Source organism: Lathamus discolor, chromosome 5, assembly GCF_037157495.1.
Source record: "Lathamus discolor isolate bLatDis1 chromosome 5, bLatDis1.hap1, whole genome shotgun sequence".
NCBI lineage: Eukaryota > Metazoa > Chordata > Aves > Psittaciformes > Psittacidae > Lathamus > Lathamus discolor.
The window spans coordinates 9,223,675-9,241,288 of record NC_088888.1 but is presented as its reverse complement, the minus strand read 5'-3'; the positions used below and the strand labels follow the sequence as shown (position 1 = coordinate 9,241,288).

General features: G+C 40.9%; 1 protein-coding gene across 5 annotated transcripts in view; it reads right to left on the bottom strand.

Annotated features, from left to right (window-relative positions):
* FSHR (follicle stimulating hormone receptor) overlaps window positions 1-17,614 on the bottom strand; it is a 247,798-nt gene that overhangs the window by 89,402 nt on the left and 140,782 nt on the right. For all 5 annotated transcript variants that reach the window (XM_065679634.1, XM_065679635.1, XM_065679637.1 and 2 more), the window contains one exon: window positions 11,153-11,304. In XM_065679634.1, coding sequence (XP_065535706.1) covers window positions 11,153-11,226 — 74 coding nt within the window. In that variant the 5' untranslated portion in view covers window positions 11,227-11,304. The remainder of the gene's footprint in view (window positions 1-11,152; window positions 11,305-17,614) is intronic.

Genomic DNA, 17,614 nt, shown 5'->3' with positions numbered 1-17,614 from the left:
GCCAAATCTAAAGATTTCTCCGAATCAAAAGCTAGCATTAGCTAAGAGAGCACCAGCAAGTCATCCAGCTTCTAGGCAGAAAGCATGCGAGCTCCAGCAGGGAAAAGTTCCCAAAGCTGATTGTGGCCAATATTCACACTTACACATCCTACTGCAAACTCTGGCTTTTGTCACTGACAGACCACAGCTGTTGTATGGAGCATTCTCCAACATGTGTAGGAGAAGGTGGCACTTCTGCCATTTATGAAGGTTATAGCACAAAAGTTGAGCCTTGTATCTGTAAATAGCTTCTGTTTCATCCCTTCTCCCCTGCCTCCGACTTATCTGTCATTGGGCAATGTGGCACATTTCTGGCAGCAGGACAAGGCAGAGGGTTATGTACTGTTTGCTCCCGCTTGATCTTCAGATCCCATGAGGAGATCAGAGTTCCAGATTCATAAAAAAAACCCAACCCAACAAACCAAACCATTTCTCAAACACAGAACTCTGAACGCACCCCATTCTGCAAAAACCTTGAAACAATAGATCCACAATCCCAGCTGTACATGGTTTCTAAGCCCAATCTACTTCTGAAGCCAGATACCATCTGAAAAGGGAACCAACTATGGCACAGCATGGGGCAGGATCAGGCCTGACACAGGCAAGATCCACCATTCAACTTTTCTTCCATTCATTTTTAAATGCTTCTTCCCAGGAAGAGGATAGGGAGAGGCTTGTACAGGATGATTAGTTTCAATATCATCATTTTAGAACAGACATGGGGGAAATGATCCCACTGGGCCACATCCACGGACCTTCTAGTGATAAGGACATCCCTTAGGAAGCACCTCTTACTGCCTGCTCTCTGAGGTTAACAGCAGTGACTGCTATGTGCTCAGAGGAATCTGAGAGGCAGTGAGGGGCAGATAATACAATGGTACTGGTTAACCTCACCTCCAGTGGCAACCTATTGCAAAAACCAAATGGCAGTCCCCCAGGATTTCTGAAAGAACTCAAGAGTCAAGTAGCTGAGTTACTAATGCCAGTAGGGAACCCTATTAGCTACTTGAAATGTTCTCTGATCTAAAAAATGGACGTAAGGTCAGTCCTTAAGAAAAGTTCCCAGGGAGACCCTTGGGAATTACAGGCCTGTAACCATGATGGCAACACTGGGCAAACTAGAAGCTGTAATAAAGGATGCAGCTACAGAGCATGGAAAATGACAAGAGTTGTGAGGAACTGCAAAGGGAAATCCTGCCTTACAGATCCTTGTAGAAAAAGGGGATCTAGTTGATACAGTTTATTAGTGCTTCCAAAAGGCTTTTGACAAAATCCTTCATAAAAGGCTATTAAGGAAGCCAAATAGGTGTGGGAGAAAGGGGACAATTCTGACCTGTGCAAAAAACTAGCTAGGACATAGGAGTCAAAGTGATAAAGCTGGAAGAAAGAGCTGATTTAGAAGAATTTAGTGCAGGTCAAAAAAATAAGGACTCACATGGAAGGGATGTCCTTTCATTCCAAGGAATAAGGGGCATCAGATGAAGCCAGGAGAGCTGTTTTTTTAACACAACAGATAGCAGACCCATGTAATTCCTTCTTAAAATATACTGTGGGTGCACGAGTGGACACTTGTTCAGGGAAAGATTGGATGAATACCTGGAAGAGAGATGATTTAGGGCTGCCAAATGAACATGCGACAAAAGACTTAGGAAACCCCTACAGCTGCATGAAGTTGGAGGCAGAGAGAATACTGGGGGAAAGGTATCACATAGGTTTGCCTGCTCTTCCTTTTCTTCAGGTGTCCATTTTTTGATTACTCCTGGGGACAGAATAGCAGATCCTTGGTGTGAACACTGTCACCAGTTTTAGGCATGTGAGACCCTACAGTGGCCAATTATGAGTTAAATTAATCAGCAATTCTACAGCAGCTGAGGACCTTCTATTGTGTTAACTGGAATACCTTATTTAAGTTAACCTCCTAAATTTTCTCCCTGATATACTCACTGTCTTGTACAGAAGTTACAACACTGAAATATGTTAGTACTGATAATTCTAGAGATAGCAGAAACTTTCTAGTAGTTAGCTCTTGAGTCATATATCTGCACTGCCTCCAGATTCATGTAAGGACAGTGGTTCATTACCAAGAGTTGAAATCATTGCTTGCCAAGTGTATGTCTAATTTTATGCATTTGAATTGTTTCATGAATACCAAACTCAATGCTTAAACTTGGATACAGGCTTGAGAATATTCCTCAGTTTGAGGCTTCCCCTCCTTTAAAGAAGTCAGTGTAAGTATTTTCTCTTTTCTTCTCCTTTGTTAACCAAATCTACTTCTGAGCACACTATAACTGAAAGACCACCTTTGGTCTCTTGATGCATGGAGTATACAAGAGAAAACCAGACATTTCTCTGGATCGTTCACTTCCAGTTTACTTTTAGAAGAATGGTGCAAGACCATCTGAACGAGGATGTGGAACAACCACAGACCTGCCTTAAGCATTATAACTAGCAAACTATCATGACCACAGAAATCATCAGATTGGTCATGAAAAGGAGAGAGATGTTTTTAAGAGCTGCAGAGTTCCCTGAAAGAAAAAAAGCTTAGCAAGTAAAATGTTCAGAGGCAAACGACTTGATTCCATACTTCAGTTGTATTTTAACTTTATGCTTTTCATCCTTTGATAATGATCCACTGAGTTTTAGTGGTTCTGCAAAATAACACACTGAGAGCAGCCTGTATAGGAACAGTACATGAACTGCTACTACATTTCCCTATTGAGCACTGCAATCGCCTCCGAGTCCTGTTATGTACCTAATATTCATTCTATTTGCCAAGCCTAAACAGGGACCAACTGCTGTGCTAGAGTATGGATTTTTTGTTCATTAATATTTACCCTGGGTTTTTTTGTTTTGCTTTAGCATGATTTTTATGTAGTCCATTGAGTCTGTGAGACATTTTATCAATAAATGATAACGGCATTTTGCATATATGGCACTCCTTGCCCTTGTGTGTCTGGCAGCTGTATTAGCAGAATACTACTTAGACACAGCCTCTGGAAACTCTGTAAAACCTAGTTTTCATATAAAATTCCACCCTTTGAAGGATGCTTCTCAAAGACTCCTTTGACTTAACTTGGATACATTAAGCTCTTACTAACAAGACTGTTTCATTCCCTGAAATAAATGTGCTTAAAATTTGGCATTGTGAATGAGAAGTTCCAGTTTAGTTCAGCTGTACCTCTTCCTAAGGGTACTACACTAGATTATTTTGCACTTACTTTTCCTAGGACTGTAATGCCCGCTGCCACAAACCTGTCTTACTTACATGAAAGTATGCCAGATACTGCAAGCAACATCACTGCTGGTGGGAGGTATCAGCAAAAAAACCTGAGTGCAGACCACTCAGTACACTGGTTGATGAGCACTCTCATTGTTTTCAGTTATGTTTTATATTCTCATAAGGAGACAGGACTTGAATAGACCTTGAAGGGAGGGAAGATGATGTCTTCCCTGGGGAAGATCTGGGTAAACCACAGGAGAGAAGGTTGCAACCAAGCAGGGTATGGCAGCAGCAGCAGAGAAGCAGCACAGCCCAAGGCTGGATACCAGGAGACGGGGAGAAGCAGTCCAGCTCCAGAGGGGGAGGAAAGATCCCCAGGAAATAGAAGAGGCTGGGCAGAGTTTGCTGCCATTTATAAAGTAACAAGAACGAAACCTACAAATACAGATTGATTTGTGAGGGCATAGGGTGTAGAAGAATCATGTATAAAACTTCTTAAATTTCTATTCTGTCTTATTTACTTTGATGTTTCTCCATAAAAAAGCAATAAAACATAGTTTAATTCCTAACAAAATCTGTCATTTACATCCATGATTGTTTGTTTGTTTGTTTTTGTTTCCATCTCCTTTTAGTTCTTACTACCACAGATTCTCAAAGCCCTAGCCAGCTGGGGTTCCCATCTCCTAGAGGCTGCACAATCTGTGTCGGGAGGTAATACACTGATACATGCACAGCCTGTGGCGTTGTCACCTCGCCATCATCTGCTTATGGAAAGTCTGGAGCTAAGCAGCTCAGAAAGGATCACAGCTCCATGCTGCCAGCTCCAACTTGTGGCATTTTACTCCTGAACTTTGCATACTCAGTATTTTGCTCCTGTGTGGTGCTTCTTCGGAGCTACCTCAGACATCTGCCAGCTTATGGTCTGAACATGATTCAAAACACAGTTTCTGCATGCTGGAGGCAGGGCTTGGTGGAGAATCACATAATAAGGGAAAGTGACAAAAAAATGAGCACATTTGATAGAGAGGCAGAAAGAAAGGAAGGATGGTGGCAAAGAGTTAATGTTCAGACTCCTCAAAATAAATACATCATCAGGGTTAGCAGTTTCTAATGAATTTGGTGATTCTATTTAGCAGTGGAAATGCTGCTTGCTGCTTGGCATTTCAGTGCTTACATAATTTATAGTCTATTATTTGATAATGTATTGAAGCAGGTTGCTGTCTTTGGCACCATCAAAGCTGTCTGCTAATTCACTGCTTGACCTTCTCTGCATGCACGTAAAATGGAACAGAAGTGGTGCAGGGCACACTGCGGCAGTTCCAAAAATGGCTTAGCGTTCAGACAGTTGGATTTGGATGAACCTCACCCCCAAACTACAGTTTTATTTATATATGTTTGGAAGAAAAGTAACAAACAGGTGGTAAAGCAATATTTTAAAAGACTGACACATTTCTGTTCTGTTTGGCTTCTTATGTCATATTATAACCTGGGTAGTGAAAATGTCCTGGCCTTAGGGTGTAATTGGACATACCATGCTTTTATCCTGTTTCCGTGCATCATCTATATAGCCAAAGGTGTTCATCCCTTGTAACAAGAGAAGACATGCTAATAGCCAGCACACATATAGGAAGGAGGACTCTGCTTGTACATAGGAACATTTTTAGACTGGATATTAGGAACAATTTCTTCCCCCAAAGGGCAGTCAGGCATTGAACAGGCTGCCCAGGGCAGTGGTGGAATCACTGTCCCTGGAAGTGCTCACAAGCCGTATAGACAAGGCCCTTAGTGACATGGTTTAGTGGTGGGTAGTGCACTTGGCAGTGCTGGGTAATGGTTGAACTTGATCTTAAAAGTTTTTTCCAACCCACGTGACTCTATGATTCTATGATTTACAGAAGTATTTCTGCTTCTGGATGCTGAGCATAAAGAGTTTGCATCCATTTTTCAGAGAACATAAAAATGTTGGATGAAAGGGATATGCAGATGATCCAGAAGTCGCCAAAGCACTATGAATACTAGACAGAAATATCAATTCTAGACAATGCTTTGCTTCATGCATTCCCTGTAAAGGAGAGCAGAAAGTCTTGCTAGAACATGACAAATGGGAGAAACCTTTAAGTCTGTCCATTGACAGGGGCTCCCCAGGAGTGACAAGCTTCTCAGCATACCCTGCAGCAAGCAGCTGCAGGATAATTTTTGTGTACCACAAAGTCACAGTTCTTCACACCAGAAGAACGTATTTTTAAGCACCAGCAGATTCCCATTGACTTTGGTTCACACTGCAAGACTAGGGGCTCTATCTGCAGATATAGCAAAGAATATTAATTAATACCTACATTACTCTGCTAGGGCAGGCTTATAGAAGCAAGCATACAAAAGTTTGCATGATGTGACAGAGCTGTCACCCATCTCTCCTAGGCTTCACCCTACAGTCAATGCTACACCCACTGCTGTTCAACTGCCCCAAATCCAAAGCACATTCCAACATTTCTCTTCCTTTTTCATTTAAATTTTGTGTTTAATCTGCTAGAAAAAAATAAGTAGAGCAATGCACTGAGAGAGGCAAGGAAAATTTAGATAACTTGCTAGTGCCAAAGTCGTTGAAAGGGTTAGTCAATCAGAGATACCTGGCAGGGGCGTAAGATGGAGAACTACACTGTGCCTTTTCTTGATGCTCTTTTCTCCAAGCCTGACTTTTCTCCCGTGAGCCACTCTCATGGTTTAGAGAAACAGCTGTGAGCCACAAATACATGTTAACTGGAACTGATCAAGGACAAAATGAATAATTTACTTTCTGAAGAAGAGATCATCTATATTGCTACAGACTTTTTAGCAAAGATTCCCCCCCCCCTCACCCCAATGTTACAGCCATCCTGTTTCAGCAACATTTACATGTAGCAAGAGTGCTGCTTTGTCTCTGAACTGGCACATCCCAGCAGAATTCCCCACCTTTTCTTTGTCTCAGTGCTTCTGATCTTAAAGAGCATGAATTATTCACAAAGAATTCCATACATCTTCAAAACATTTCTGTTAAATAAAACTGCATATTTAATTCTCCCTCTCCCCCCACCCTTGCTTACCCACAATGAGGAATAATGATTTGAATTGTTGAAGATGATAGATTCCAAGCAGCTCTCTACATATGGATACACCCACCCCCTGTTTTTTGTCCAGCCTGTTCCTAGGTCTGACACTTCGCACTACTTTGGCACAGCAGCTATGTATTTTTATAGCTTGCTATATTACATCTATTTCTGTGACAGCAGTATCAAAAGCTTTTCAATAGTCAAAACCAGAAAAAGAGAGTAAAAAGTTGAATAAGACTCAAGATTCTTTTTTCCGGGCAATCAAAGAAGTGTGCAAATAACTAAACACGGGCAACTTAATACAAAATATACGTAATTATAGGCAAAACCCCATGAATTCTATTTTTCTTGACTCTCTTTTGAAGTTCTCATTTTAAGATATGCATCAGCTCTATGATGCTATTAAAATGCAGCATAACCAAAGCCACAATATAGATAAAAAAAAGAGAAAGTTTGAAATTCTTTAATAATTGGTTTCTATTAACAGTGCTCAAGCCATCATGCTGAGTTTTGTTTCTCCCTTTCCCTCCTGTTTGGCTTAGATTTCTACGTAAAATGCAGGCTAATAAACCTATCACAAACCTTCTGCACAGCCTCCATATCCACATGCATCTTAACTTCCATGCCTTAAAAGGGGGTGAAAAGTACTTCTCACTTAGAGGATTACTGCAAAACCCATTTTTTGTTTGTGTGGCACTTTTTATACTGCATACATATGGCACTGTGTACGTTACATAAATATTACAGTTTTACATTGACTTGAATCATATTCAACTTCCTTGAAACTTGAGGCTTAGATATGTCAAAGTTCTTCAACCACTGTTGGGCTTGGGGATCTTGTGTAACAGGCTTTGTTACATTCACTGGTATATCAAAAGTGCATCTTAAATATACTGGTCTAGACGTCCACCATTCACCTTCAAAGCTGAGGAGAGCAGCACTGATGTGCACTCATCATCATCATAGTCTTTTGCTTTCTTTATGGAGCAAGGTCAGGCCCATGAGCGCTATCAAGCTCCAACCCCCAAGCTCCAAAATATGTTCCCTCCTCAGTCTGGGATGATTTTTGTTTGTCTGGCCACATTTTATACAAAGCAGGAGGGGCCTGCTTTGAGCGGCCTGTATATTGAGACTTTGCTATTCCAGTAGCCAAAGAATACCACCACCTAATCCAAACCACTTACGATAGGAAAAGCACACAATGATGTCTAGGAATCATCTCACAGAGGAGATCTAGGAAGTGGTGGGTATACCTATCTTAGACTAGGTCAATGAAGCTCTGCAGCAGCTTTCGGGACTAAACCCAGGCTTCCTACATCCCAGTCCAGCATCCAGGTTCCCTCTCACCCAACAGATTTTAAAATGCTATTCCTGTTACAAAGGCTTTGTGTTTTGGTTGGTTTTGGTTTGTATGTTTGTTTGTTTTCCAGAGAGTGGGAAAAAAGAGGGAAAATCTTCCCAGAATGATGCACAACAGTTGTATGACTCTAGGAGCACACTTGCACTGATGTGATATTCATCTGGCTGCCTGCCTGTCTGGCACAGACTCAGGCTGTTGTCCAGGTGCATAGTGAACAGCCTGTCCTAGAAAGAGTAATCATGCTGTTTGCAAAAGTACTAAACACTCATGGAAAACAGAGCTTAACCTACTGTCTCTGCCCTAGATATATTCTCCCTGTTAAGACTTGAAGTGCATAAAATACAAAAAAGGAGGAAGAGTTTGAGGAAGAACCATGACATCAACCTATATGCTGTAGGTGGAGTCTCTGCTGCATTTGCAGCACCTCTGATGTAAGCTGCTAAATAAAAAGCAACTTAGATTAACCAGCATGAAACCCTCTTGTTTTATGAGCCAACATCTTGTATGTGAAATGTGGTGGAGGCAGTCTATTGAGATGCACAACAAGGCAGAGGTGATCAGCATAGACTGACTCAGACCACTGGCCATACTGGGTTTCTAACAAAGAATCTGGCACAAACAAATTCAAGGAGGAAAAAAAGTCTGTATACAGAAGTAGTGATGGCTGCTTAAAGATAAAGAACTGAAAGTGAGAAGAAAGGGAGTTAGCCCAGCACACTGGGAATTTAAAAAGGAAAAGTAAGATCAACACTGCTGACCAAGAACAATAATATAAACACCAGGCATCTTGGTTGTTGAGTAAGCATTGTGACCCAAAGCAAATTAAGGCAGAAGAGACCTACCATGCACTTACATGAAAATAAGTAGCAAAAACTTTAAAATACAAAAGTGAAAACTTTCTCCTTTATCGGTCATTCTGGAGATGACCCAACCAACCCAGGATCCCTGCAACAGGAGCTTGCTGGGACAGTAATGCTGTACTTCCAGGGAGGCATCTCCAAATACTGCCACTCCACTGGGGCCAGCCAAATGATTAGAGAAAAAAGCAAAATTGCAGTTTAGGGGGGGGGAAAAACCCCTAAACAAGTCACAAAAAACCACCACCACCACCACCACCACCACCACCACCACCACCCCCCCCCAAGAAATATATTTAAGCTAAAGACAACTGTGAAGAACGAGAGAGTGAGAGGTGCAAAGAGGATGTGAAGTAGGGCCATCTGTAAACCCCGATGCTGCAGCTATTTCAGGAAGAAAGGAGCGAGCAGTGCATACACAGGCCAAGGATGTAGAGGGCTTTAGTTCAGAGGATGATGATATCTGCAATGCAATTTCGGTAAAAGCAGATTCTCAAAGCATATGCACAACCGAAGTCAGTCACCTACCATTCAGCTGCCATATTTGAAGCTACACTATTAAATGAATGACTGCTTTGATTCCAGTTGGACTATGGTGCCAGATGCAATATCATTAAAACAACAATGATAAGCAGCAATCTTGGACTGGGCAAGTGTAACCAACTGCAGGTGATGGAAAATAAGTCTTCTGAGGCCAGCTGGCAGGAGCAGGCTGAGGCTAAAAGCTGTACAAAATGAAATGCAATCTTGTTTAGAGTTTACATTAGCTTACAGAAGTACTGTGTAAAGCAGGCAGCTTGCTACAGAGGCATCAGTGACTGGGAGACCACTGTCAGGTCTGGTCCAAATAGCTGCTTGAAACAATGGCAAAAGCTAAATTACAATGGTAAAGGTGTGTAAGAGGCAGCTAGGGACTCTGGGCAGCAGTGGAGATTTTAGGACTCTAGACTCCCTTAGCTAAATATTTAAGTGAATGTTGCCAGTGGCAAGAAAACATGGAAGAACTTTAGCTTGGATAGAGAGATTACTACAAAAGGATGTGAATATTCCAGAGGACCAATGAGACCCTGCCAAAGGATAGGCAGTGTCCCTGCCCCCTTATTGCATAAAAGTACCCATTACCATCACAGGCTTCAGAGATACTGGGATGCTGTGGTGTGCCGAGAGAGGCTGTGTCCACAGAGCAGCCTAGGAACTAGTAAGCTTGGTGTCAGCAATTAGGAAAAGGCAAGGAACGGCTCCCCCCAAATTTACAAAGATTTCCACTGGGGAAAAGAAGTGTAGCAGAGGAAGGGGAGTGTTACAACTGTTTGCTGAAGAACAGTTTCCAGGAGGCACCTGAAAAGGCCTCAGAGCCATTCCTGGGCTGACTTACTACAGTTGTGGCACCTGTACAAACAGATTTTTTCACAAACCCATTTAGTTTTACAAGCCTACAGACCATTTGACACCTAAATAGTGTGGGAGTGCTCACTGCTGATACTGCACATCCGTCTTGCATGAAGGCGGCATCATTTTGCAGTGTCTTTCACTGGTACTAAATCCCTTTTATAATGCAAGAGCATGTAATCTTAGTAGGATTTCAGAGATTTAGAAGTCTGATTGTTATATTTATTGACAATTCATAATAAAGTGTCTTACAGCATTCATTGGCTTTTCAACTGCCTCACTTTTACGTTATAATTGGAGAAATTTTTGGCTCTTTTCCATTTTATTAATTTATTTTCAGATTTATTTCTTAGTTGATTAATAACCACAGGGACTGCATACATCAGAAACAAACTTCAGGCCGTTCACAGAATGATTAATTAAGGGAACCATTAATTAAATCACAAATGCATGTGGGACCTAGTATGAAGGCACAGAAAGAGGATGGTGAAAGTATTTCACACATTTACTTAGGTTAAAGAGGCTGCAAAACTTAAAAATAATGATAAATATGTAACTATAACCTACTAAGTAGAAGCATAAATAATGCTACAAGTTTGCTACAGCATCTTTGCAGTTTTGGAAGCAGGATTCAGCCCATTCTGGTGTCACTATTGGGATAGTTCATAAACTTGCAGGTGTATTTCAAGATAGCCAGATAAGCATCTTCTATCACAATACTTAGAAGTTTTGTTTGTGAATATGCATTTGAATTAAAATCCTTTTTACTTTAGCTATAGATCATGTTTTATGTTTGCATATTTTAAACCATGTATTAAAACCATATTTTATGGTTTTAACAAGTTTACCAAATCATAGTCTCCTGTACTTAATCATTACAACATCACAATGAACAATGCTGGATGGGTATCCTGCTATCTCTTCTGTGCAACAGGACAGATTTCAGAGAATATGTGAAGCCAAGACATCTGCTTCACTCTGCACTGAATTTGAACTCCTCCTTATGGTGTAATGTGCAGTTCTCATTACCATGAAATAACTTGTTTCCAGCAGTTAGAACAGAAACATCTTTAAAATTCAATTCCCAAGAGCTGAACATAGCAACCTCCAATAACTGAGCATTAGCACAATGCAGAATTCAGGTATATATGAAGCAACAGTAGGAAACAAATATATATGGAAAGAAATAATATTCTCTTACCCATGGAGGTGTTCTGCGTGGAGACCTATGGATTTCCGAGTCATGAGTACTAAGGATGTCATTGACAAAGACATTTAATCTCATGCTGTTCCTTAGAGCTCTATGTTTCATTAACAATCAGAGCAAAGCAGGTAAAGAATAATCCGTGTTACCTATTAAAACAAACACACACAAAAAAATCAAATTCTTCAACTTTCCTCAACCATTTTGCTTCTTTCCTGCCATGAATGCATTTAATTGTTACCTGAACATTTATTACAGAAGTAGCAATGGGGTTGGAGGGAGGGAAGGGGTTACAATCAACTTTCCTTTGTGCTAGTGTGATTTATTAAAACCAAAAAGTGCTAAAGGTTTTCCTCATCAAACAAACCTGCTGGATATCTGCCACATCTGTATTGCATTTCCCAGCCCACAACCATGGCACTTCAGAGTGTGGACACAACTGGTTTTCATAATCAAGCCTAATTATCCTTGAGTGTGTTTGCAAATATTTGCCAGCTACCTTGGAGAAAAATATATCAGAAGGGGACTTGTGCTTGATCTGTGAGCCTTTTGCTTTGAGTGCTATGGCCTGGTTGGAGTGGTATGACAGAATGGCCACCAGGAAAAAGAAAACATAACTCATGAAAACTGAGACAGATAAGGTAGCTCCCTGTATAAATAAACACTGGCACCAGAGCCCTTGTGTTTGATAAGATTTGTAAATGTTTCAACTGGACAAGGCTATACAAGGAATGACATAGCAACACAAATACTGCAATTCGTGCACATTATTTGGGAAAAAAAAACACACCGAGAAGTGAGATATCAGGAAAGAAAAGAAAACAAACATTTTTGTTTTCTGGTTAATGAAAAGATAGAGAATATACTCATGCATTTCTTTAGACTGACCGAACCTTCTACCAATCACAACCATTTTCAGGCAAGGGAAATCAGATCCCTTCCTGGAGACAATAAAATAGTTGTCAATCCTTTTCTCTCAGCATTTTGTTTAATGTCAGCACAATGCTTTCTGTCACTGCAGGTTGTAAGCAAAGCCTCATGGTGCATCTCAGTCCTGAGGACTGAGCCAAAGCCAAAACAGGTTCAGTCTGCCTTCACCTCACTCGCTAACGGTGTCACGCTAGTGTCCCTCTACTAAAAGAGACCGACCAGAAGCAGGATGGCTCAAGTGAGATGTGTGTCCATGCCCCATCAGCTCTGATTTATTACCTTACTGATGAATTTAAATTCCAAACAACAAAGTTGTGCAAGAAATAGAAGTTTGAGATGTCTAAATCACACTGTCCTAGCACCACAGCTACAGAGAATCATCAGATGCCAGGGGCATCTTACACAGATACAGCTAGATTTGCTGCAGGATGTTTTTCAGGGAGCTCACTTGCCATGTACTCTGAAATTACCCTCTTCTCCTTTCTCCTTCTGCCTTTAAAGCAAATGGTGTCTGGCTGCCAGGACTCGTGCAAATAACAAAAATGTAATAGACTTTGCAGAGACCATGGGTGACCAATTGGCTACGGCTGTGCGAAAGGTAAATGTGCTCTTAAGCTCCATTAACAGACGTATTCCAATACAGATCTAATTTAAATCATTCTGCAAGGCAGGATGCATATACAGATGTATCACTTTGCTTATTCCTGTATTTCCACTTGATAATGAATTTGTTCCAAATCTTGATGATATTTTAGCAAATTTTTGCCATTTAGCAATTCAAAATTTCAATGCAAACACATTCTCAATATATACCAAATTCCCAGTCCTGAGTACATTCTTCTTATGGGAGAAATGAAGGCATAAATTGAGATTATTGGCGAGTGGGGGAACCTCACAAGGAAAAAAAGTGAATGACTTTCACCTTTTAGTCGAAACAGCAAACAATGATGAAATGGTTTACTCTTTATTTTTAAGCAAGTCATGGGATGCATGCCTTTAATAGCTGTTTATGTCCTTCTACCCCACCTCTTATCAAAAAAAAAAAGATCAGGTCTTGAACACCATATGCTGAGCTGACAAAATGGGAAATCTGTTTCATAAACTGCTGGTGAGCAGTGACACCGAATGTATTCCTAACGAAGAGAAAGTATTTTGATTAGTTTTATTATATGACTGTATTACAGCAGTCTGGTGGTTTCAATGGCAAGGTATTTAAAAAAATGGACAATTTAAAGAGCCCTGAAGATCTTCTCTTCCCATATCATCTTTGCCATTCAGTAACTTACTATATACCTTAATAGACAAGCGTGAAATAAAATTGCCTTAATAACCTAGTCAGAGTGTAATCACGGCATTGGTCTTATGTGACAAGATGTTACTTAGCAGTGAGCTGCATGTACTCTACGGCAGGTGTCAAAGACAAAGGAAAAGCCTTGTGAGTTATAAAAATTGGATGTGCTTGTACCCCTCCTTTCCTATCTCCCTCTCCCCTCACTGCCCTTATACTGATCTTTGTCCTAGTGCGTGGATATGCGCTTTCTCTGAGGAGCAGAGGATGCTTCAGTAGCCAGCATCCCTGCTGCCCTGAGCCCCGAGGCATGGCTGACTGCCAGCTGTGTCAGAAGTCACTTCAGCTGCTGCTGCTTTGATGGTGGTGGTGGCCTGTGAGCAGAGAAAGTGTGACCAAAAAGCTAATTCTAGCTAAATTTCAGATACTTTAGAGTGTTGGGGGGAGGAGAGGGAGGGCTAGGGGTTTTAATCCTATGTGCATCTGCTGATGGGGCTTGCATCTTTTTCTTGTTCCAACCTTCTTCAAAGCAAGGCCAAATTATATTTAACATAATGAGCCAAATCTGCCTGGTCTTCTCTGAGCTGCACATAGGAAGACTTAATGGTGCATTGCAGGGATTGCCAGGGTGTGATACAGCTTTCAAGCTGGATGGCAGGAGCCATGTGGTCTCAGTCTTTCATTTTTCATTGCCTGCAGCCACAAGCAAGACCAGAAAGACTTTGGGAAGCAAACTTTGTGGTCAATTCCCAATATTTGTGCTATTAATAAATCAGGACACCTTCAAAAATGCTAGAGCAGTTTTAAAAGGAAACAGACACAATTGTTAAAGTTACTAGAGAAATGTTTATAGAGATGGCAAAGATATGCTGCAGAGCCAGTTTTACCAAGAAATAAACATGGATTGGGGTGGAGTTTGTGTACTTAACTATTTCATTGCATGGATTTCATAGATGACGTTTTAAAAAGTTTATATATTCATTCTTTCCTGAGTCAGTTGAGGACCACAGACTATCATCATGTAACAGGATCTCCTCATATATACTGAAAGGAAGTGATTTTGATAGACTTGTAAACTATTTAAAATGTTAATGCCTATGGAAAAAATACGCATTTTAAATCAATATGTTGTGTCATATTCTTATTAACCTCAACACAATGATAACAGGAATATTGAAGCATGATCTCTAGAGATTTTAAAATGAAGAGTAGGAAAGAAAATTTCACACATTGCCTCTTTGCCCCATTCAAACAGTCCTTTCAAGCAGATGTTCTCAGACTCAGTACACAGTGATTAATATTCCCTAAAGCTACAGTATGTAGGTACTAAAAATAGTACAACAATCTCATAATTTAGCTATAGTGATTGCTTCACCTTTAAAAAAAGCTTTACACAACCCTTCAGAGTTAGGACCCCATAAAGAATTATCAGCTGAATGTTATTTTTATCTGCATCATCCATTTTCTTATTGTTCTTTGCAGTTTTAGCAAGGTGTGGAAGAGCATATCCTGAAAAATGCTCTATTGATGCCCTTTTTCGCATGGGCAGACTGCCTATTAAATAGTCTGCGCTAGAGGCCCCTCTGTGATAGTCAACTGAAATACCATGTAGCCTAATCAGAGATGGCCAGACTGATCCGGATTAAAATTAAGTTCCATTTTAACTTTGCTCCGGAGCTGACAAAACCAGAGCTGTCAGTCTCTGCTGAGGACCCTAAAGCATTGTACTCACCTCAACGCCTGCAGAAGTGTTTGATTTCAGCCCTGACTTGAAAACAAACTACCTAGCCAGAGGCCATTGGCGTTGTGTTTCAGGTGACACTGGGATGAGGGAACATGCGCGTCTGCTCTCCTGCAGATCTTGGTCCAAGATTTAGGCAACAGCAGAGAGGGCTGTTGGGAGAACCTGTTCGCTTCCTCTCCTTTGATGAACAGGAGTGACAGCAGCATGACACAGGGAGTGATTACCAACTGATCCACCAGGCTCAAGTAACCCACTGCCAGTGGCAAAGGAAGCTCAGTCTCCAGGCCATGCTCCCAGCCCCATTCTGACCATTTTGAAGCTGACTCAATAAAATAAGATGAAGTATGAACCCGTACAAACCCCAAAATATGGCCCAAAGATGCGTATTTCTAGGTGAAAGCATGCCTGGTTATAAAAGGCAAGACACTAGTGTGCCATGGAATAGGCCGTGAAGTTGGTAATACAAGTGCGCAGTTTGGAGGGTTGGATATAATCAGTTAAATGAATCACTGCTATAGGAAAGAAACCAGTTCTCACTGATGATGCTACAAATAATCTCTTGCATTTAATACAGACTTTGGGAACATTTAACTTTTTCAAAAGGCTCTGTGAATTCCACCTTTTACAAACTTTAGCTGCTTATACAGATCTCTCAGGCAGACAATTCAATACAGGACAGTCGTCTGCTTTGCTGCCTCTTTTCTAAGCAATTGCTGAGGCTTTCCAGAACCAAATTGAAGATCATTATCTCAAATGATCTCTTAATAACCCTTACACAGCAAATACCCCACACTGTTCTGAAAGTCCTCATTTCAGAAGTGCTTGCTGCAGGTTTTACTTTTGGAATAAGTGTCAACAACTCTGGCCTCCTGCAAAGTCAGTGCAGGGTCTCCATCATAGTTCACCTTCATCAAAACCCAGAGCATTTCTGGACATGTTCTGTCTCTGCTGCATAACTGATACTGACTACTTGCATTTTCTATAATCTAATCTAAATACAACATAAAAAATAATTTATAGTCAAGCACTTCATTTTTACCATCCCTTAGTGACATTCAGCTTTCCTAGTTCTAGCTGCCCATATGTCCAGTGAGACCAATCATTCTCTACTGACAGATTCATTTTTAGAATGAAATGAGGAAACCTTTCAAATACCATGCGATATAGCCACATCAAAAAAGTTTCATCTCCATGACCATCCTTCTGTCTTGAGCAGGCAAGTGTTCAAGGAAATGGAATCCAGGTTAAATCACTACCTCAGACTAAGCTCGGCCCAGAAGCAAATCAAAACTGAATCATATTTTCATAGCAAGCTTGGTGTACTGCACAGGAGCTGACACTAGGAACCCCTTGTGCCCCGCTGGGTGACCACTCCAGGTCAGTGGTGCAGGAAAGCACACTGGCCTTGATTTTCAATTTTACATCAGTGAAAGAAAGATTAGCAACGTAACAGTTGATGTATATCTTTAGAACTTCCTATTTTGCTTAACAAAGCTATTAATGGCAAGGCCCTGTACACTGAAGCAACTTAAGCTGTACCTCTAAGCATTAGTCAATGTAGATGTGATACATGTTCCCTGCTTCCTCAGCCAGACCTCTTCCTTTCAGGCTCTGGGACTATAATGGGAAAAACATTATCACAGGTCCTTCTTCTTCTCTTTGCACATATGTGCAAAAGACCTGTTCTTGCTGACAGCAAACTTCCGACAACACAATGTGACAAATGGACAAATCAAGTCCAATGAAGCAGAGACTTGCTGCACAGGAACTGGTAAGAGGCTCAGTACAAAGGATCTACAGTCTCTGTTCTGCCAGCTGCCTTCTTATTACTCACCTGGGTAACATGTTACCTGAATTATGTTAAGAAAATTATGCTCTGTGAATTCCTCGGGGCATTTTAGGAGTCTGGTGGAGTGTGTGCACATAGGCAGGACAGAGGAAGGAATCCAGAGGAAAACGTTTAAGTACCCTAAACTTTTTCTTTAGCTAAAAAGAAAAGAAATAGATTTTTGCCTTGCCAGTTTTTAGATAAAAAGCTAAACTTTTATTAGGCCTGCCCTAATAAAAATACATGATATTTTCCAGTCTCTGGGAGGTGTTTCGCTTTCAAAATTTCCAAGGAGCTTATAATTGACTTCCAGGGATTGTTAATTTTATGCATATCCAAAATTTGATAACAACACACAAACATATCCATGACAAGAGAGAGAAATAGGTGGATACAGATGTACGCTTCTAAAATCAAATCTAATGATGCCAAAACTCTACTTGCTTGCCAGGACTGGTGTTCAGCACAGCCCTAGTGATAGCAGAACAGGGAAGATGATGATGACTACTGGCAGAGTGTCATTGCCTGCTCATTGACATGAGCAGCATGGGAGCCTGAACTCAATTCTGGCTGATCAGATGCTGAAGTCTGCTTTTTCTTTAACATACAAGCCAAATTATAGACTTTATTAGCCTAGAGGTGTTACTAGAAAAGAGGAAAAACAGGAAT